The 20,321-nt window shown below is 33.4% G+C and overlaps 1 protein-coding gene across 5 annotated transcripts in view; it reads right to left on the reverse strand.

Annotated features, from left to right (window-relative positions):
- The window catches only part of LOC149210323 (protein STRUBBELIG-RECEPTOR FAMILY 8-like), a 34,957-nt gene extending 30,140 nt beyond the window's left edge, over positions 1–4,817 (reverse strand). For 3 of the 5 annotated variants that reach the window (XM_089396685.1, XM_089396686.1, XM_089396683.1), the window contains exons 1-13: positions 4,423–4,817; positions 4,214–4,295; positions 3,564–3,896; positions 3,215–3,344; positions 2,971–3,042; positions 2,751–2,816; positions 2,511–2,582; positions 2,350–2,421; positions 2,155–2,226; positions 1,972–2,037; positions 1,709–1,774; positions 1,192–1,559; positions 660–934 (exon numbers count right to left, since the gene is read on the reverse strand). In XM_089396685.1, coding sequence (XP_089252811.1) covers positions 660–934; positions 1,192–1,559; positions 1,709–1,774; positions 1,972–2,037; positions 2,155–2,226; positions 2,350–2,421; positions 2,511–2,582; positions 2,751–2,816; positions 2,971–3,042; positions 3,215–3,344; positions 3,564–3,663 — 1,359 coding nt within the window. In that variant the 5' untranslated portion in view covers positions 3,664–3,896; positions 4,214–4,295; positions 4,423–4,817. The remainder of the gene's footprint in view (positions 1–659; positions 935–1,191; positions 1,560–1,708; positions 1,775–1,971; positions 2,038–2,154; positions 2,227–2,349; positions 2,422–2,510; positions 2,583–2,750; positions 2,817–2,970; positions 3,043–3,214; positions 3,345–3,563; positions 3,897–4,213; positions 4,296–4,422) is intronic. The other 2 variants (XM_089396684.1, XM_089396687.1) reach the window with 2 other exon arrangements.
- Positions 4,818–20,321: the final 15,504 nt, after the last annotated feature.

Genomic DNA, 20,321 nt, shown 5'->3' on the forward strand with positions numbered 1-20,321 from the left:
CTCTATGTTACCACCTTAGCACCTCGTAAGAACTTTAACGAGACCTGTTAATTTGGGCGATAACAATTCAACAATCTATGTTACTTACCTGATCTGCCTGTGGACGATCAAAGATATGCAATTCCATGGATTCAGATCCGACAGGACTCATTACAGATTTGAAAATGCCGGAGGATCTGCTCAGGATTCATTTCTGGCCTGCTGGTAAAATCAAGCTAGCAGATCCTCCCAAAAAAGCATTAAAAAAGAAACATGAAATAAAAAAGGCAAAGTCTGGTGCCCAAAAACCCTAACTTGTGCCTATAATAGAGCCTCTTCCCCAAATTTTAAAACACACAAATCTGAGTTCTTCTTAGCAGTTTGCATTTCCGAGTTCATGAGATAAATTTGAAGCAAAATTTATTTGGTGACCTGAATTTTTTATATTTCAGTTCATAGATTTTTTAACAATATACATCCATACATTAATGTGTGTCTTATTTCCTTGTTTCCAGATCCTGACATTTTAAAAGATCTGGTCAATCCATATCTGTTTCCATGCAACTTAGTCATTAATAGATGCATTTTTTAACAACGCCATCACAATATGTTCAAAATTTCTGGGATGAAACAGTACAATACTTCAAAAAGGAGTGCAAATGTAACAAAAGGAGGCCTACCTTTCCATCAGGAAGCTCTGCCCTATAAACCCGGCCGAGGTTACCTTCTCCAATTAGATTGTCATGTCCAAAGCTATTTGTAAACTGCTGCAAAGCTGCTACAGTATAGGCAGTTGAAGCTATTGGTTCTTTGGGGGCTTTCACAGGAGGTCTCCATGCTGGTTTTTCTAGAGGCACATTAACCGGTGCTTTGTATTTTTCGATGGGAGGAAGCTTTATACTCACTTCTTCCAATCCAGTATTGGCTTCCTCTTCTTGGTTCTCATTCTGAACTGCTGTTACAATATAAAAACAACTCAACACCAAGAAAAACCTAGTTGATCAGAAAAAGTGCTAGGTTGATTTCTTCCTAGTTCCTTTTAATGATAAAGATGTCCAGATAGAAGATTAAATAACTAAGTCAAACCTGTCATCTTTCTTCGTTCTAATTTACATCCCAAAGGAATTTCACCCAATAACACATCGAAACAGATGCTGGCTTTTAATGTACATTTAATCAGTATAAAATTACAATATAAAGAAGACTACTTACGTTTAGTAACTGGAGTAGGTGATTCAGCCAAAGAAGACTTTGTCTTTATTTCCTTCTCCACATCTTTATAAAATATCTTCTCCTCATTTTTATATTTATCCCTGCCTTTATATTTCTTTTCCACACCTGAATTCCTATCATGTTTCCTTGTTACAAAGAACATAATAATAAGCACAGCTGCAATGACAGTTAACAGCCCTGCTACTGCAATACCAGCAATCCTCCCACTAGTTAAATATTTGCTTTTTCTTTCATCGTGGGAACTCTTTCCTGATGATGAATTATGCCCAGGGCTTCTTGGGGATGATGGAGAAATAGAAGAAGGTGGTGGAGGGGCAGGAGATGTGTCAAACCGGTTGCCACCATACCTGCCAATATAGGGATGATGAAAGTTAAGAACCCTTGTGCCCAGGTTATCCACAGTCCAGAAATGACAAAATCCAAGATGCATAACAAGCAAGGTGATCAAACATCTTTGAAATTTGCATGAGTTATCTGAAATGTTGCATATCCTTACTTGAAGTTTGTAATTGTCAACAATTTGGGAGGCATCCATCCAGTAAAAAGGTTGTTCTCTATATTTCTGTTGAAATGCAGTAACAACATTTTATGAACAAAATTGGCATTGCCACCAAACCTAAAGAAATGCTTCTTGAGTGCTATCTTTTTATCAGTTTCTGTAAATTAATCTACACCTTCCAAAAATTTTACCACAGCTAAAAAAATTTGAGCATTGCATTTCTGGAAATGAACAGATATAGTAGTTGAAAAGAGAATTACAAGTCTGTCAAATGCAGATCTGCTAGATTATTAACAGTTCCACTTAACATATTATTCTGCAAATGCCTGCAAGCAAACCTAAAATATTTCAGAATGTTTCAAGAACAGCCCCTAATCAAAGTAAAAGAAAGCTTATTAGTCTTTTAAGCTCTGTATCTGCCAAGCATAATGTATGTAACTTACAGAGAAGAAAGACTTGTCAAATCGCTCATGGAGGCAGGGAGTGGACCACTAAAATTGTTAGAAGAGAAATCTCTGCAAAAGCAAAGATCGATTGAAAATATTCTAAAGCTCATACTAATTATAACAAAATATGAACTGATACAGTTTTCAAACGGAAGTTAAGAAACACTCAAAAGATCAAATGAAAATACTTACAGATTAACTAAACCTGTAAGACCCAGAAAAATGTCTGGAATTGCACCCGTTAATTGATTATTATTGACAATCCTGCAAGGATTGTAAGTATTTGCATTAGTTGTATTGCATTTCTACAACTTTTGATGAAAAAAATCAAAATACAATTTGCCATTACTTACAAATCAGAGAGTAATGTTAAAGTTGATAAAGAATATGGAAGGCTTCCAGTCAATTGATTACCAGAAAGCAACCTGCCAATTGCAAAAATCATTGGCCTTATTGTGCACTAGCCACCTTTTATTGTATATTGCATCATCATATACTATAAAATCTAATAAAAGAACTCCCTATTGCCCAAATTCTACAAAGCATGTTCCCGAAGCATTGCCAAAACATCTAATAATTGCCTACAATCTTACAGGCGTTGTAAGTGAGGTGGAAGTTGAAAAGGAACAACATCTCCAATATGATTATTGGTAAGATCCCTGCATTATGTCACAATAGCGGCTGTCAACTTTGCAATCTAGTACAAACTCATCTGCTGCTTTTTTTAACAGGCATTCCTTCCCTGTTAGTTTCAAGGAAAAGATTGCACAGTAAATCATTGGACTAATTTGAAGGTTTCATCTTGCTACTTACAGAGTTATTAAAGCTGTGAAGTTTACCAATGAATAACCCAACTGTCCTCCAATATTTAAACCAGGAAGAACACTGATTATCCAGTGTCAATATCAGTACAAAGTCCATAAAAAGCATAAAGAACCATTAAAATCTGACTCCTTACTTAAGAATGCGACGTTAAAAAGACCAGACACATATGACTAATTACTAGTTGAATAAAACAGAGTAATATTGCTTTTATAAGATCTGGCATCGAACATACATTCCAGTGATGTTAGGCCCCACACATTGAACACCCAACCAATTCTCACCGCAAGGATCACCTGCACTTTGAACCCATCCTGCAAGGGGAGGTAATCCCAGGTTTGTATATAGAACATTTATCGCAAATACTGCAAAACAAACAAACCTACAACCATTAAAAAACATGTTCCAATTTCTAATATTCGACCGTCTGCTACACAAAAAGTTTTGAAGGTTATTCTAGTATAAACTGAACAAACCTAATGAAATAATTAGTCATCATAGAACATTTCCTCTCAAGAATCAAATAATTGAGAGAGATATACATATCAGAAACAAAGCTACCACAAACATCACTAAAAGCTTACCATCTTGGCTGTCTGTAAAGCCATGTGTTAAAGAGAGATTCAAAACAAGAAGCAGTCCAGCCAAAATCAATGAAGAGTATTTCGCAAGTAGCCTGTCCATCGCAGACTGTTCCAAAACCCCTGCCGCTATTCTATATTTCACAGTTTCTTTCTACTGAGGACTTCATCAATAGTCCTTACATATATTTCGCAAATTTTACAATTAACTCTCGTGGTTTCCTTAAAATAAAGTGAAGAGGTTTACTCAAGCTTGACCCACAATAGTTCCACTTCTTCTACAAGAAAGTAGTTCAGATCCCATAAAATTTTCCAAGTAAGGGTTTCAGAGAGTAACTGCAAAACAAGAAAGTTACTAGAGATCAATGCAGAAGAAGGCGTGATTTAAATGGAAAGAAGTTAGCTATTAAAATTGAAACGAATGAATGCACCCAGAAGATTTTAGGCTTACAGAGGAAAAGACTTTCTGCACTCAAAGAGACTTAAATCTGAAAAATGGGAAAACTGCCAGTCCTAAAAATTGTACTTTAAAGTGAAAACCAAGGTCGGAAAGCTTCGCTGAGCAGCCAAATGCAAGGATTTAACGGAAGTACTAATAAATGTAGTAAATTTAAAGGTGAAAGAATAATGATTGCCGGTGCCGAAAATGTTACCTCAACAGTGAAAACGACGCTCTGTAAGTGCTGTTAAGCTACCAAACAGCGTGAGATTCCCGCTGTTAACGGCATACAACGCCTTGAAGGTCAGAAAAAACGCGATTTATTTTTGTTCTATCTAACATTAAACGCTTAGGAGCAAAGAACTTTCTTCTTTACATACATAAATAAAAAGTAATAAACAAAAGCAATGGTTAAAAACACACCTCGAGCTTTCAAGCTGCCAAACCCCAGTATTGTCCGTTTACGAGACCACTGGTGCAAATATCATTAAAGGTTAAAGGAGGACTTTAATTTCACTTTAAAGCAAAAAATTAAGGCCTGTAAATGCTGGTAACTTCACAGGAAGACGATCAGGGTATTGACCAGCCCATAGCCGGTCGGAAAGCGTATTTTACAGTTTCTGACATGTCCAAAGCGTTCCTATATTTTCGACCGCACATTCAACGCCGGCAAGCACAATTTTTGCGAGAGGACGAAAAAAATATAATACGAAAACACTCAGAGGTTGAATCACTGTTTGTATTTTGGTTTTCCGACGTCCCTAACAATATGGCCTAAATTCGACAGTCTGGAGCTTGAAAAAAGGCAGTCTGGAGCTTGAAAACAGGCAGTCTGGAGCTTGAAAAAAAGGCTAAAGCAGTGCTGCTGCCCGTAAATTAAAAATAATGGCCACTAATGGCGAGGGACCGTGACCGTTCAAATCAGAAAATGCCTCTACAGTTCCGTTTCCCCTAATTTCCTCCGCGAAATGGATAAGAATGACAGCGGTTCCGTGGAATGATACTGTGTGCGCGAGCTCCGGATCAATGAATCCTTTTGTCTCATTGAAATCGAGTTTCAATCTCGTAAAACTGCATCGGTTTCCACATCGAATCACGGGGCGTTCGGACACCCTCCTACAAATTCCATTCAGTGTGCTTTTTACTATATCATCAACGGCTTTTATTATAACTTTTGTCGTCACGTATTAAAATTATTTCCGTTAGTTTCTCGTCATCCCGACTTTATTTTCCTTTTCCGTCGGGGTCATGATTTTGACATTTCATTTCCATTTTTTACTATCTTTCGACAAATTTAAATAAATAAAAAATTAAAATTACTATGCACAAAGCACACAGGAAGGTAAATATGCTGAGGTAGATTTTAATAAATTTTATTTTATTTTCCCACAAAATTGACATCCTATTTTTAAACAAAATAATTTTTTTATTAAAATTTGAAATTTTATTGGTATAAATCTAATGTTTTTTTTTCAGAAGAAAAAGCAGTATTGATTATATTATGTTCAATATAAACAGATTTGTATACAAAAGTGCGGGCATCTGTCCCGGGAGAAGGCAAAATTTCCAGCGAGCATCAGAAGATATCTTTCCTTATACATTACAAAATTTTTGGGGATCTTGTTATCGAATCATCAAAGCAAAATTCTTTAACTTTCCAGTATATGTAGAAAAAGCCAGCAGATTGAGATATTTTCATAAATTTGGCTGTTATTGCATACCTGTACTTGTTGACTTCATATTCCTGGCATAGTGAAAGGTTGTATGTCATATGTACAGGGGACAGAAGTGATAAACAGGTGCCACTTACCGAGAGGCGAATGCAATCCTTTCTTTGACAAAACATCTGCTTGTTCATTATGTTTGCGCCTTATATGAGTGATAGGGAAAGTCGCCGGCTTCCATAGAGCTGCTATCCTTGCTAACCATCCAGTGAGGCTGTCGGTCTGTATTGCATGTTTGCCTTTCACATGTTCTATGATAATTTTTGAGTCCCCGTATACATTAATAGGCTCTATATCCATGAAAGTGCAGAATAAAAGTAGACCATGAAGGGCCATTGCCTCTGCCTTGTTACTTGTTCCTTTGCCACCGTTCCAATATAAGGAGTATTGGAGGTCATTTGAAATAGCAATGAAAACTCCACAAGCGCAATAGCCATTCTTTGCCGCCCCGTCGAAATGTGCCCTTGGAAATGTGAGTTGTTGATCTTCAGTGGCTGCCCTCCGGTGATTTTTCTGTAAGGGCAAGTTCTGTAAAATGGAGGAGTAGTATGGAATAACCTTATCCAAAATACAACTGAAAGGTTCTTTGCAGTTTTGGAAGATTTTGTTGTTCCTCCACTTCCAGATGAACCAAAAAATGATTAATGGGATGGGGTGCCAGATAGTTTTTTGTGCTGCCCACCAACTATATGCTTCTATAATGGAAGGATGTGAAATCGCAGGAAAGCCAATATATGTGGCTAATTGCCCCCACAAAGACAGCGATTGAGGGCAGTATAAAAAAGTATGCAAGTTATCATCAGAGTTGTCAAAATAGATCATGCATATCGCTGGACCCTGCTAGCTCCTTTTCTGTAAGTTTGTCCAAGTGAGGTTCTTATTATGAAATACTAGCCAAGAAAACAAAATGATTTTAAGCAGGCAATTTACCTTCCAGAGAGAGGGAGGAAAAATTATCCGGGAGGTTCCTCTTTGCAGTTCTATCAAAGAAAGATAAATGTCTCTAACCAATACAAGGGGACTGCCTTTCTTAGCCTACCATTCTATGTCGTCTCTGTCCTCGGATCTGTGGAAACCTGCACTTCTCATATGACAGATAACTCTATTCCATTGTGAAGCCATAGCTCCATCAAGGCCCAGATTTCTACAAGTCTTCCATTGCGGAATGGCGCTCTTCCATCCCTCGATAACTTGAGCCCAGAAGAAAATTCCTTTACTGTGGAGGATCGAAAGAAGCTGAGGGGAGATTGGTACTGAATCAACTCCCATGATGGTATCAACACCAATCAGGATGTTGCAACCGGTTTGAAATGCCCAAATGAAGTTTCCGCAGAAAAAAAGGAAGAATCCTTTGAAAACTTCGCCAGATTCCGGAACCTTGTGAGGGCCATTTGAAGTTGTTCCTGTACCAATAGAATATATCATTGTTGCCAAGGTATTTCATTTTGATAGCTTGACTCCATAAGCAGTTTCCAAAAATCACCCGCCACAAAGATTTGCATAGTAGAGCCTTGCCAAAAAGGCGCAGATTCATGATGCCCCAGCCGCCGTTCTTTTTAGGGAGGGTGATATTTTCTAGTTTGATAAGGTGGAATTTTCTTTTGTCCTTGTTTCCGCCCCAGATGAAGGTAGCCATTAAGCTATTCAACTTATTAACAATGGCCGATGGGATGAAAAATAGATGTGCCCAATAAACACAGATTTGCACAAGGACTGACTGAGCTAAGATCATTCTGCCAGCAAGCGACAAGCATTTAAATTCCCAACCTGATATTCTTTTGTAGAATCTGTCAGTTAACCATATTATTATAATATTATTTTTATTAAGAATTTAATTGAGGGGAATTGCTTTGGAAGGTAAATATGTTGAGATAAATTTTGATAGTAAACCCTCTTTTTTTTAAATAAAATATGTGATTTTAAACATGGTAGAAATGAGAGTGAAATTAATTTTTGTAAATATAAAATTTAAAGTTATTATAATAATATATTTATTAAAAATTTAATTTGTAAAAATTAATTATGAATAAGAAAGAACTAATTTCATTTTTCAGAATGAATAAAGGCTACATAGTAGCTAGTACTTACCACTTAACTCAAATATAATTTAATTAAACTAAAAAATAATAGACATAAAGATTTCTTAACAGAAATAAAACAATTGATTAAACACTTTATTGTTAAATCTCACCACCAAAAATTAAAAAACGTTATTAACTAATATTGCTTATATTAATTAATATTGTTTATATTAATATAGATACGCTTATATATATATTTGTGTTTTATTTTTTATTAATGTATATATTTTTTATAATAAATTTATTGAAATATGTTTTTAATATAATAATAAATCATCTTAAATTGAAAATATGGAGAAAAAATAAAATAAAAGGGGAATATAACTAAAAACAAAAATTAGTAACTAATAGAAATGGGAATTACTAAACAATCTATAATAAGACCTCAAGGAATCACCTTACAAAAAAATAAATTTAAAATAATAATAAAAATAGCAAAAAAATATTTCTCAATGTTAAACTGTTTTGGTCAAAGACAAATTTAATATTTGATAATAATGAAAAATATAAATTTATGAGAATATTATACATTTTTTAAGAAGGGAAATATTTTTATTTTATAAAATTTAAATAAATTATTAAGAAAATTGTCATCCCTAACCTACACGACCATGGCATCCAAGGAGGGGCCTCCTCCCCCTCCTCTCATCGATGAGATCATAACATTTCAAGCACTGGTCACAGCCATTGCAAATAAGCCTTGAAGCAAAGCGGCGAATCCGAAGATTGTCAAGAAACCTGAGTCGATTCCCTCAATGGCTTTGCTAACGAGGGTCTGCAGAACTACTTTGGTGTTTTTTTGAACGAGCACTCATTGGTAATTTTACGAGGATGTAACCATCCACTATATCAATGGAAGCTTGGATTGATCAAACCTAAAGATCAAAGATGAAGAAGGATATCAAGCTCTTCACATGCGAAAATGTCTTTTTTGCATTTCTTTTTTAGGTCAAGGAGGGCAGGGATGTAATTTTCAGAAATGGTCCCTATTTTTTCATATCTATAGGTATGTACATGAATCAGTGGTATTTGGATTTTAACTTGGATGAAGACAATGATACATGTGTGGGTCAAACTTCCCCGATTTCCTCTTTCATGTTGGAGCGATGATTGCCTCAAGGCCATTAAAACGGAGTTGGTCGATATATGGATAGGGTTGAGCCTAAGGGCTCTCAATTTGCGTGTGCAATATATGTGTGGAAGTAAACCTTCATAAGGGTTTTCCTTCAGAGATCAACCTCACATTGGGAAGTTGGACTCTGTTGCTAAATCTTGCACTTGCAGCACAAGTGCAGCAAGAAGCAAGGAATGCCCCCTAGAGACAGCCTATGGGTTGATTGTAGACCAGTGCCTAGGACATCTTAAATAGAGGAGTGCTTGTAAGGTTATATGTGAGGGGGTTGCAACACTCCAATTGTCACGTAAATAAATAAAGGTATGAGGGGGGTTGGTTCGTTCCTCCAAAGGTATGAGTTATGTGTTTCAGGTATTGCCTCACACTCACAGTTCCCAGTAGTATCACATAGAACAGCGGAGGTTGATTACTTCAAAGGGGATTACAGCTTAATAGGCTTTGTTGAGTAAATGAGAGAGGATTAGGAGAGAGCATAACTCATCATATAGAGCCCAAAACATCCAGAATTCTATGTTGAAAACATAGAGCCACAAGCAATGGGAAATTCTATAGTTGTTTGAGTTACAAGCAGAAATAATGTACTGAAGAGATGATAGGTGCTATGATTCTTATAGAGCAATTTAAAGATATACTTCGGCCCTTCATACAGACATTATGCATTAATAAATCAACACACATGGATATGTAAGGAAGCATGAAATAATTTCTAGCAGCTATTGTAGCACACATGCAGAGAAGAATATGAACATAATGGAATTAATAGAAGTAAAAACATATTGTAATGCTAAGAAGGAGGAATCACCACCGTTTTTGTGATAGTCTAAAGATCTCCCCGTGTAAACTAATACAATCTCAGATAATAGCCATTCACTTACAGAGTTATGAGCCAAAATGGTATCATAGAGTTCAACCTTCTCGGGCGAGAAATCTCGGAACCCTTGTATTATGTTTCATCCCCCTATTTATAAGAAGAGGGGGAGAGCTTTGAATTACAATTAAAACTTCTGAGCATAAGCCTTAGCTGTTACGCTAAACTAGTTGTCTCAGGTCTATCAGGCTCTGCTACCACGTACCTAAGATTACAACAAGGATCAAATCCCTTACTTGGAAAAATACAGAAATAAATGCTCAAAGAAAGAAAGTCAAGAGAGGAAGGAGGAGGTGTCCCCTTGTTGCATCAGTGGAGGCCTTGGATGGAGCCACGTCCTTGCTGTTGTCATGCTTATCTATGTTTTTAAGGGGATTTACTGCTGCATCGGTTGGCTTCTGTCAACTCTCATTTGACTGCTTTTGGCGCCAACTTAAGGAGGCATGTTACAGGTTGAGTCCTTCCACGAATGCCCCCATACCTTCATTAAAATCCCTAGCTTTTGACCCATTCGCCCATTAAAATCTCTGCGCAGTCCTTTCGGTGCTACACTGTAGCGAACAGTGGATCGATTGCAAGCCTTTTAACACCAAAATAGACGGAATAGGCGGGCATTTTTAATTAACTCTTAGGCGTTTATCCTTTATGCCCTTTTATTATAGCCCCTTTGTTATTTATTCATATGACCATAGACGGAGACCGGGGGCTTATCTTTATAGTGCTTAAGGCCTTAACTTGTTGTGCGAGGGCCTTTTTCTTTATATCGCATAAGTCCCTCATCGGCCAACTTCGTGGACCCAGAATCTTTGTAAATCGCAGCTTATAATATATCGCGTCATGAGCTTTTTTTTCGATCGCATCGCAATTTCCAACAAGCTCGAGACCCAAAGCCGTCGATTGTCGATAACATGCTGACGTCATCACTACCACATGTCACCCTATGAGCGGTGCCACGTGCCACCTGGAAACAGCCCCATAGGACCCCTAAAAACGCTCAAACAAGTGACACGTGTCCACCTGCCACATCAGTGCTAACGTCAACTGCCATGTCAGCGCGGTGGACAAATTAGAGGCTGCCATGTGGCCCCCTGGAGGAGAGAGAAAGAGGCCCGTTGAGCCCTGCTTTTCCATGTTTTCCTTTGTATTTAAAAATCGGCCCTCCTCGGTGATTTTGGTCCATATCACAATATCGGTGATTTTTTATAGTTTCAGACCCTTGACCCCGCCGATCGCTAATATGTGATGCCACGTGGAGGAGAGAGAAGGGGAGGCCAGACCCTTGGTTTGTGCAACCATTTCCTTTGTAAATCAAAATTGTCCCCTCCCGGCGGTACAACACTATATTGCAATCTGCCCGTCTGTGTTGTCTTAAGCCTTAAAACCCTATCGATTGTCGATATGTGATATCGGCAGATCGCTAATCTACTTTTGTCGATGCTCTTTACCTGCCTGGACCCGTCGATGCCGATATGCGATGCGCCCATACCTGCTAATGCAGATATGCGATTTTTCCCTCATACTTAGCCATTTTTTGGGTTTTTTGAGCTTTCAGAAAGGGATTCTTCAACAGGCCTTAACTTATGATCTCGGAACCCCTTTTTGGACTTCTATCTACCCCCGGAAAGATCTTTTCGAGCACTCTGCAATGAAGAGGGTTCCATCTAGATCTGATATCTTTTGTGGCTCAAAATTTGGCATCAAACATAACTGCTATTTGGCTTTTTAAGCAATTGAAGACTGATGAAGCAATGAGTGACAACAGACTCACTATTAAAGTTTAGATTATGAGAAAATGCCACTTCTTTCATGAGTACAACCATTTCGCAAGGGATTTTAAGAAATCCCCTTTCGGAAAGGAGCCAAATTCAAAAGCAAAACAAGGAGAGAAGTGCCAAATTTTAAAAAGAGGAGGCAATAAAGACAAATCCAATGGACACAAGAAGCAGACATTACAAAACAAAAATGGAGCTTCTACCTCCACAAACTTGTTTAATGCTTTGTTGGGTCATCCAAAAGGTGAACAAGAAATCCCAAATCTGGATTGGAACAAAGGACCTCAAAATGGGGAATCATTTCTCGAGGAGCACGAAGAAGGGGAACTAAATGATGAAGAGGAAGGACCAAACAATGAAGATCATGGAACACCAGTTGAAGAAGCAAAAAATATGGAACATAAGGAAGGGGAAGTTAATGAAGCAAAGCAAACTCTGGTAAACACCCATGATAAACCGAGTACGTAGTCTATCCCAGGGTCTCCAACAACATGAGTCAATTTTGTCAATGTTGGAGGAGGTCCTTCATCAACGAGGGTAGACATCATGTAGGAGCCTCCAGTTTTAGTTAAAAAAGGAAACCCTAAAGAATCAATAAGGCAAGGTTCAACAGGTACTCCCGCAACAGTCAAAAGACAAATACATGGTACAAAATTTTAACAAGGAATGCCAAAAAGAACCTGAGTTGGGGAGATGATTCATCCAGTCATGAAGTAAAAACCAACAAGAAGGGTCAAGGAAGATACTCTAGAAAAGAAGAACGAGAGGTAGAGGCTTAATTGAATAAAAACCTTGGAAGCTAACCCTAAATCATGGATGTTTTAGAATCTGCATTAACTTGTGAATAGGGGACCAAAAAAGGGCATGGGAGCCATCCTTAATGTGACAATGTAGTTATGAATATGAAATTGGAATGTGAATGCATTTTGATTATGGAAGTGGTCTGGAAAATTTTAAGTTAGAACAAGAATCAAAATTTTGTATTATGGAGTAATTGTTTGAGAAACTGGATTGAACCTCTGCGTTCAATTCAACAAGAATCATTAGTAATCCTAAAGAAATATCATGGTTTTGAGCCAAATCCTAACTTTTTTTTAATAAAATATTTATAACCGTTTTGTTTAAAAAATATTAAATAAATTATTTTTAAAATATAAAAATTAATATTTTTTTAAATTATGAAAAATTAATGAATGAGATATTTAAAATTTCCATATCAAAACTAAATTCAATTAACATTTTAATTAAGAACTTTCTATAATACTTATAATATATTTATTATTATTGTACACATTGGTGTAGTAAATGCACCATAATTTGGTGCATGTGTAAGTCTCTTTTTCTTTATCTTAATGTGTAAGTCTCTTTTTCTTTATCTTAAGACAAAAATTATGAGAATTAATAATAATAATATAATTAACAGTTTTTAATTATCATTTTGTTATACATTATTGGATTTAGCTAATATCTTATTGATTTTCTTTAAATTTTATGGTTTTTTAATCATTTTCTCAATTTTTTTGGGAAGATTTTTCATATTTCAATTTTGTAATAGTTTATTATTTTTTAATTAATTTTGCTTAAAAAAATATTTTTTTGAATGGATTTTTCATATTTTAATTTTGTAATAGCTCGTTATGTTTTAATTAATTTTACTTAAAATTTTATAGGAATTTGTTGGAATTGCAAATTTGAATTTTATAGTTTGTACAATTAGAGTGTCTTGAAAATTTTCAAAGCATTAAACCTATCTATACATTAAAAAAACGAATTTAAACAATAGAAAATTACAATTTTTTGAAAAATTGTATTGTACTTCTAAGAAAAAACATCAAAACTTAGAGCAATTAAACAATTTTCTTTTTTAAATCTTTGGACTATTTACAATATAAAATAAATAAATTGAATTTGCCTTCACTACAGCAAATTGAAAATCTTATGCAAGGGTTATAAGGCATTCATGATTATTGTGTTTGGGTAGGGTATGCATAGTTGGACATTCAATCAATTCATTTATCAATGATGTATATTGTTGTAATAAATGTAGGATTATAAGGCATTCATAATTATTGTGTTTGGGTAGGGTATGCATAGTTGGACATTCAATCAATTCATTTATCAATGATGTATATTGTTGTAATAAATGTGCCATAGCTTGGTGTATAGTAATCGTTTAATTTAACAACAACAAAGTATGCACTATGTTTTTTTAAGTCTAAAGCAATAAATTATGATAATTAGAGTTAGTGATACCAATATATTAAAGAACTTTTATCATAGACTTCTTGTACACAATTGAATTTAGTCATCTTTGCTTAGCATTAAGGTTTAGGAGCAATAAATTAAGCTAATTAGAGTTAGTGATACCAATATATTAAAGTACTTTTATCATAGACTTCTTGCACACAATTGAACTTGTAGTAGTCTAACAAGACTGCTTTTTGTGCTAAAAGTTATGGAAATTCCGGTCATATTTTGAGAAGATCCACAAGGATTTTTGTAAATCTAAGTTAGAGTTGTTAAACTTCAAAATTGGTACCCTAGATGTTTTTGATGGTGATGAATCCATTTCTACCATCAAAAACATGATTCAAACACTACCTCTACAATATTTTTTGAATTTTTTTTGCCCAGATTTCAGCCACTTTTGACCGTTCGGGCAATTCCTCCCATAGACAACTCCATTGAATTTAGTCATCTTTGCTTAGCATTAAGGTTTAATTGTCTTATTGACTTTATTCACAAACCTGTGCTTCTAGTTTGTATCATTTTCTCAACCAACCTTTTGTATCTTCCTAAAATGTTGATTACTATTTTTAAAACGCAAATCCAACTTCTACGTAATTTGTAAGTATGCAACACAATGTAGGAAAAAATATAATTTAGCTTTTACCTAACCATTTCCACATACTTATAACCTTTCCTTCCCACAATTATATGATTTATTTATGTGTTTTTATTTAACATCTCAACCTATCTGCATTGGTTCTTAGTTTTGCAAATACATATTTTGCATTTTAATATTTTCTTACTTATGAATATTAATATTCTCTTATTTATAAATATTGTTTATAATATTCTCATTTCTTTTTTGTGTTTCAAACATTTTTATACTTCTTTTATATATTTCTAAAATATTTTCCATTATTAATTCTATATTTTTTTTTTGTCTTTTCTTAGCTCATTTTTATTTCTCCCAATCAAATTCAATGCTTTCAATATTTATTTTTATTTAAACATATTGCATTTTATTTAAAATTATAAAATAAAAAAGATATGTTTTTTAAATCACACTGATAAATTATAATAAAGAAAAACATTTCAACTTCTTTTCACTTAATTTAAAAAAAAAAAACTATTTTTCACTACAATATTTTTACTTTTAAATAACTTGTTATTTGATGTTTTTACACTAAGTTATATATATATAATAATTAATGAATATAAGTCTTTAAAGTGTAGTTTTTTAATTTTAAATATATGTTGTTTTTATTATTTTTTTTAAATAAAATATATGTTTTCCATTTCTTATTTATGACATGTTTCCCACTCCAACTTCTCATTAAGACTTAATATTAAATATTAATATTTTAAAATTATTTCTAATAATTTACTTTCAACATTTATTATGTAATTAATTTTAAAATTTATTATTACATTAATTTTCAATTTTCATCTCATAATTAATTTTCCATATTCACGTTCATCTCAAATTCCAGGAAAGAAAAATGTAATTTCATATTAATTTCTAAAGACCACGGAATATGAGAAACAAACTTGTCATTAATGCTTTAAATTATTATATTCTTTTATTCATATAAAATCATTTTATATTTGAATTTCAAACTTTTGCCTTATCATCTTCTTCATCTATTTGACTATTGTTGGTAATATTTTAATATGTTTTGTCAAATTCTTCCAAAGGTGTGCCTATCATTCCCATCCTAGTCTAAACTATCTTCTAATAACTTAGAAAAAAACCTAGAAAGTTAGACCTTAAAACAAGTACCCACCATCATTATTTTTGTCATACCATATGATCTGATGTGGCCCTATAGGAACCCAAAAATAAATATATACATCAAAGGAAAAAGAGCATCATATCAAATCATGTGGCCCATATATATATACTCTTTCTCTGCAAGTGTGTCTCAATAAATAATCAAAACCATTTTTCTCCAAGTTTGTATGAAGGTGGTGGTGGTTGGCACATGTGTAAGATAGGAAGGAGTTGAAAATTGTGAAAGTGAATAGAAGTTTCTTAACAATGAAGGGTAACCAAATCTTTAAAAGTGGACCCTAGCTAAGTCCAAACTCTTTATTATTTGTGCATAAAGACATTAGGTGTGAATAGATTAAAAAGTCTATATATTAAGAATAGATTACTTCTGTGATAAGTTATTTTTTTATTATTAAAACTAAATTAGTTTAGTTAGGTTGAGAAATTAAATAAATATATGTATATGTTAATTTTAATATTATTAAAACTAAATTAGTCATGTTGAGAAATTAAAAAAAAAATATATATATATATATATATATATATATATATAATTTGAGAAGTCCGTATTATTCATAACAACTTTTTAGCAATGAAAACAATTATCGGTGACTGATAAGTGCGAGCGTCATGTTTTTCGCCACGTGAAACGAAATAAGGGACGTACCTAATAAGTTGGAGCCATCATATTTTCAAGTTTTTTGTTTTATAATCTAAATATTTTTTTATTTTTGTTTTTATTAGAGTAAGATTTGAATAGAATTGATGTTTTTGTTTTGCGCTTTAGATTCCACATCATATTAATAAACGAGAGTCCCTGCCAGCCCTTTGGGCAGGGACTAATAATGTATAAATACGCTTTAAGCTTAGAATGTGCCTTTTGTTGAGCTATATGTAAAAAATGATTGGTTAATTTTTAGTGAATAGGATATAGGTCCCTATGTGTTTAATAGGGCTTATTTTAATTATTTTATCAATAAATGGGTAAAATCACAATTAAAATTAAAATAAGATTAAAAATAAAATAATTAGATATTTTTGTTTATTTAAAAAAAAATTATGGCAGGTTTAAAAAAATTATTGTTTTAATATTATATAACAACTTTTTGGTGTCCGTTATTGAGTTTTTGTTCTAAGTTTATTTTCAAAGATATATATTTTATATCTTTCTATCATTAATTTTAATTTTTTATTTGGCTTCTTTTTAAGATTATAATATTTTTAATAGAATAGATTTTCACAATGTTCTAAGTTTTTAATATAATTTCTCTCATGCATTGTCATTATAAACTTTTTAGCTAAGTTAATGTTACTAATCGATTAGCATTGGTTTATTACATTTTTTTCATGCCATCCCTTATCGAAGTTCATATTCATTAGTTTGGATGAAATTTCTTCATGTCAAAGCAACCAACTATGTCACTATCTATCTATATCATCACTTTTGTGAAGCACCACCTTCATTTGTTTATTATAAAAGCATGAGCAAGCTTGCCTTTTCCATCAAGGTAAAGGTTTCAATGGAATTATGGTCAAACTTATGAATAGTAACAAGTCTCACAGATGCAAGTATGGTGTTACACATTCAAAGCCCTCTCTTATAATTATACCTTGCTAGTCAAGCTCTTCCATTTATTGACTTACAAATAACAATTATTTAATTAGTCTTGCAAATATCAGTTATTTTCAATACTTAGAGTTACAACAGTCCATTAATACAACTACTTATACTTCTAGCTCTATATACCTCAACTCTTAATCTGTGTTGCTTACCTCTACAACTCAAGGAGCTACCAAATGCATCTTTGATTCCTAGAAACTTATCTAATTCTTCTATCTTGGGTTGCCAAGTGGAATAATCATGAATAATATGTGTTAGCTTAGTCATTATATTATATATTGTGGGTAATATATATGCATTATAGAAAAATATTTATTTCCAAATTTATTTGAATCTAGGCTAAAAATCTATTCATACCTAATTATGAATATGCATTTATAACTTCCATTCTATATGCTAGTTGCAACTACGCTCCCAAGCTTACTTATAACCAATGAATGTGTCAATCAGATATCCAAAAGCATATATAAGTCTAGCGTAAGCAACATCCTCACCTACAAAAGCATTTGTAGCATTAATAGTAGGGGAGCAATCGTCAAAGCAAGCAAAGAGCCAACATATTTAGCAATTAAAGCAACATTTAAGAATGAGTTGAATGCATTCCTTGAGTTGGAAGCATCTTGTGGAATAGAGGTAAGAATAGGATCCCTACTTGCTCGACTTCGTGTTGCATGTGTCTAGTCGCAAATAGGCCCCCACTTTCTTCCATTAGAGGGACTCCCCCATTGGTGAATATATACTCCATGTGTGATGCATAGCTATTCTATAGTAGATGACAATGAAACTCATTATACTTGCACATGCAATGCCAACTACAATGATCATTTGTGCTTTTACTTACATGTTACCACCAAGCTCATTTCCTACCTTCATCGAAACTCCTAGGCCAAGCAACAAAGGGTAGATGTAAAGCACATGCACAAATGGGAAAACCCAAAGACATCAAGCACATACAAAGACATCAAGGAAGAGAATACAAATGTTTACAAGAAACGCATCAAATTATTTAATACATGTTTGCATCTCATCAAAATACGCATGCTATAATATTTACATGAATTTAAATATCTAATATGTTTGTATACAAAACCTCTCCAAATTTTCATTTTTAAAATTGAAAATGCTTATTTATTAATAATTTGATAATCAACATATAAGAACAATAATATTATTATATCTCAAAGCAACTTCAACCTAAAATATTAAACAAAATATCAATTTAAAAATAATAGTAATAACAATAATATTAAATAAATAATTTGTATAGAATATATACTTAACATACAAACTGATGCTCACTTGTAATCCAAAAAAACTTAATGGCCATATGAAATTACTTTTAATCATTACAATATTTCAATATTTCAACCCATGTGGTAAAAATATTTCACTCACTCTCGTAAATAAAATATTTCTATGTCCATTGAAGTAATATAATTTCATATCATCTTTACATAGAGATAAAATAAAGTAAAAATATATATTTTAAATATCTAATATGTTTGTATACAAAACCTCTCCAAATTTTCATTTTTTAAATGGAAAATGCTTATTTATTAATAACTTGATAGTAAATATATCTGAATAATAAGATTATTATATCTCAAAACAACTTCAACCTAAAACATTAAACAAAATATCAATTTAAAAATAATAGTAATAAAACTTAATAGCTATATGAAAATAATTTTAATCATTACAATATTTCATCGGCCTGGAGTATGCCGTAAAACTGCTTCTGCTTGGCTAAGAGCTCGTCTTCCTCGGACGTAAGGAAACAGGTTAACGGCCCAAGACCCAGAGGCATCTGGCAGGAGTGAGAGCCTGCTCCCGATTACGGACCACCAGCAGGGTTATGCCAGGTGGCGTGGTTTTCCTATTTAACAGTGATGAGTCAACCCAGCATTCGCGGATAGCAGCTAGAGATGGCTGTCCTCACTGTTGGTTTGACACCTGAGTTGATAGGTTTTACCACCTTCGGAAAAAAAATCATTACAATATTTCAACCCACGTGGTAAAACTATTTCACTCACTCTCGTAAATAAAATATTTATATCCATTGAAGTAATATAATTTCATGTCATATTAATATAGAAAAAAAGTAAAGTAAAAAATATATATTAAGATTATATGTAACATTTAAAATTATTTAAAAAAATTAAATAATTAAATAAATAAAAATCTATGTGGATCATAAATAAATTATTTTAATATGTAGGGTTAAGTAATATTGACATGTATTTAAAAATATATTAATAATATATATATTTTTTTAATGTGGACAATGTAGTCTATAGATAAAATGTTTCAATGCACATATTATGTAAAATATTATAATGTCAACTATGTATATATTATATATTGCTAAAAAAATGTATATATCACATAAAGCAATTTTATTTTTATTTTTTATGATTAAACAATTTGAGGTGGTTGTTGATATTTTTGCTTATGATTAAATAAGCATTCTCCCACAGGGTCATGCCAATTTCACTAGTTGGATAATGATACATCCACTAAAAGAAGTCATGCTTATTTAGCCAGGGGTGAATGGCCCAACAACAGACATCTCCCATGAGGTCATGTTGATTTGACAAGGGGAGATTGATACATTTACCCATGGCCATGATGATTTGGCTAAGAATAAATGGCCCACGGTACTCACATTGTTAGCTCCAGGGTGGAGTGTTCTATTTTATAGAGTGGGTTTGAATTTTTTTATCTAATGGGGGTTTTACCCTTTAATGGGGTAAAAATTATAGTCTAATGTTGAGTTGTAATGTAAGCTCCATAAGTAAGGGGGTGAAGAGCCACCTCTATGTGTGTCCACTCACATTAGAGCTCTATATAAATTGACAGACATGTGAGAGGAAAATAAATCAACATAGCAAGCTCATTGATTTTTCTAGTGGAGGAGAAATTTGTTTTGGAGGATCATATTTCATATCTTCATCATCATTTTATCTCTCTTGGACAACCTCGCATGTGAGAAGAACAGGTAAAGTTTGACTGGCATCTTGACCAGGCGCATGTGTGAAAGAAGTTGCTTGCGTTGACCAAAATTTGACTTACATTAACTGAGTTGTTTGACCACAGATTTAACCGCATTCCATGTAGCATT

The sequence above is a fragment of the Pinus tabuliformis genome, chromosome 1_2 (genome assembly GCF_031772625.1).
Source record: "Pinus tabuliformis cultivar Carrire ecotype Pingquan chromosome 1_2, CPIR1, whole genome shotgun sequence".
Lineage (NCBI taxonomy): Eukaryota > Viridiplantae > Streptophyta > Pinopsida > Pinales > Pinaceae > Pinus > Pinus tabuliformis.